The sequence below is a fragment of the Macadamia integrifolia genome, chromosome 5, assembly GCF_013358625.1.
Source record: "Macadamia integrifolia cultivar HAES 741 chromosome 5, SCU_Mint_v3, whole genome shotgun sequence".
Classification (NCBI taxonomy): domain Eukaryota; kingdom Viridiplantae; phylum Streptophyta; class Magnoliopsida; order Proteales; family Proteaceae; genus Macadamia; species Macadamia integrifolia.
Genome location: NC_056561.1, coordinates 30,098,883 through 30,101,215, shown reverse-complemented (window position 1 = coordinate 30,101,215; position 2,333 = coordinate 30,098,883). Strand labels below are relative to the sequence as shown.

The window sequence follows — 2,333 nt, the reverse complement described above, 5'->3', positions numbered from 1 at the left end:
AATAAGGTTAGATGAGAACCTCAAATAATTTTTCAACAACTAGCAGCAAAACAAACTAAGCATCAGGCTACAAGTTTGCAATGAGGCACAACAGATTATCACAAATCTCTCAAAAGGAAACAATATAGTTTTGAGAGCTTTAAACATTAGCCCACCAATAAGCTCCCTATATAGGAGTACCATCAATAATGGTAACAAATTTCATGTTCACAAATCCATTAAAATTCTCAATGAAAACATATCATGAGCACAGTATAAGTGAAAAAAGTTTCAAATTCAAACAGCTAAAGAAAACAGTCTCAGCCAAAATATGTATACACAAAATCAGAAAGGAAATGAACAGAAAGCTAAAGAGTAATAAATAAATAATGCCACAAAGATGATCTTGCCCCCACTCTGGATCAATATAGCAAATCATCATAAATTGAGAAAAGCAAAAAAGTTATAGGACGTTGTCTATTAAGACCTGAATACCGTCGCATTTTAATAACCCCAAAAAAGAAAAGACCTTGACTTGAACAGGACGTTGCATTTATCATCGAGAGAGCAACATACTGAATTGCAGGGGAAAAAAACTTCCTAGAACAAACATTTACATAACAGATATGCCCATGAACCACTGGGAGAACCTGAAGTCAACAGCACAGGAACCTCATAAGACTAAGACAAAGTTCCATGAGAATTAGCAAATAATATTCAAATGCAGAAACCGCGACAATCTAAAATTAAACACGACATCAAAAAGCGAGTGGAACAAAAAGTACATATTGACACACACAATTCATCAATTCCAGTTGCTTTTCCTAGCATAGATCAGTAGATCGAAGCATCAAAACCAGGAAGCTCAAACAAAAGCAAATAACCCAAGACCTGCAGCATTGCAAATGAACCAGAATCATCACTTACGAGCATATTATCAAATTAATTATCTACAATGAAGAAAGATAATACAAATTTCTGCAACAAATCTCAAGGAGATACAATCTACAGTCAACAAGAAATAAGATAGATAAATAGACGGCCTAAGCCTTGGACGCGATCGCGAAACCCTAAAGAAGCAAAACAAATTATTATCATATTATTTAACAGATAAAAATAGCACCACAATATCATCAACGATTCGAACAGTAACCTAGAACCGCCAGATCTATATTAATCTTGAAAAAGAATATAGGAAACGAAAAGTTTGAGAGTGGAAACAGATCGATAACAAACCTTGCAAGGCCTTCCTTTGATTACAATATATCCATTCTTGCGGATGGTTCCGGCCTGCTGAGGGAAAGTCTTGGATGCTCCGGCATCAGCCTTTGACTCGAAGTGGTGCTCTTCGTCCGACATGGCTGAGCTTCGGAGGTTAGAATTTGGTAATGAGAGGAGAAAGATTGCAGGCGAAGAAGACGAGGGTAGAGAACCGGGGGATTTGCTTTATATTAATTTATCTATTCTCTCTCTTCTTACCCTCTCGCTCTTAGACGAACTCCAGGAATCCGGAAGCCTAGGGTTTCATTAAACTCTCCCTAATAAATTGTTGCGTCCGAGCCATTTCGTACCGTTGGATAACCCCCTCATGAACGGATAGATTTTAAGAAAATTATTTGCGATGAGTTACGACGCCGCCGAGACTAGAAACAGCACATGGACACGATGGGCTCTGCTTTAGGGTGTCAATTCGATACGGTATCGGTATTTGGTACCTTATCAAATAATGATTCAGTAAAAGAACCTCAAACTGATATTATATCGAATTTGTTCGATTCAATATTCGGTATTCGGCATAATATCGGTATGTGTTTTTTAAGTCATATCGAATAGTGTCTCAATACACGAATCTCATACTAATATCGTACCAAATTAATTTGGTAATTTCAGGATAGTTTGATAACGGTAATTCGATATGGTATCAATTTTGGTTTTTGGTTTTTGGTTTTTGGTTTTCGATTTTTGTTTTTCAATTTTTGGTACAAGTCTACACAGGGTGTCAATCGGTCAAATTGAATCCGACGGTTTCAATTGGGCCTAATCGATCTCCACAAATTTAAGTTCCTTATTGTTCCGATCGGGGTCGATTTTTTATTCATAATTAGGCTCAAAGTAATTATGCTAATTGAACTATAATCAGAATTTAAATAGACTAATTGACTAATTGGACCGATCTCAAGCTAAATGGACTATAAACGATCATCAGATGATTGTTAGACCACTACCTTGCATTATGACTATTCAATTATTAATCCATCGGTGCTTGAGCCTAACTTATTTAGTAATTGATCGAGCCGATCTCAAGCTTCAGTTACACGATTGAGGTTGGGAATGAAATTGACACATCGTCGTTA

The 2,333-nt window shown here is 36.5% G+C and overlaps 1 protein-coding gene across 1 annotated transcript in view; it reads right to left on the bottom strand.

Moving 5' to 3' along the window:
- Positions 1-1,461, bottom strand: part of LOC122079330 (eukaryotic translation initiation factor 5A-2) — a 3,151-nt gene extending 1,690 nt beyond the window's left edge. Inside the window, exon 1 of the mRNA XM_042645712.1 lies at positions 1,216-1,461. Coding sequence (XP_042501646.1) covers positions 1,216-1,338 — 123 coding nt within the window. The 5' untranslated portion in view covers positions 1,339-1,461. The remainder of the gene's footprint in view (positions 1-1,215) is intronic.
- Between the last annotated feature and the right edge of the window lie 872 nt (positions 1,462-2,333).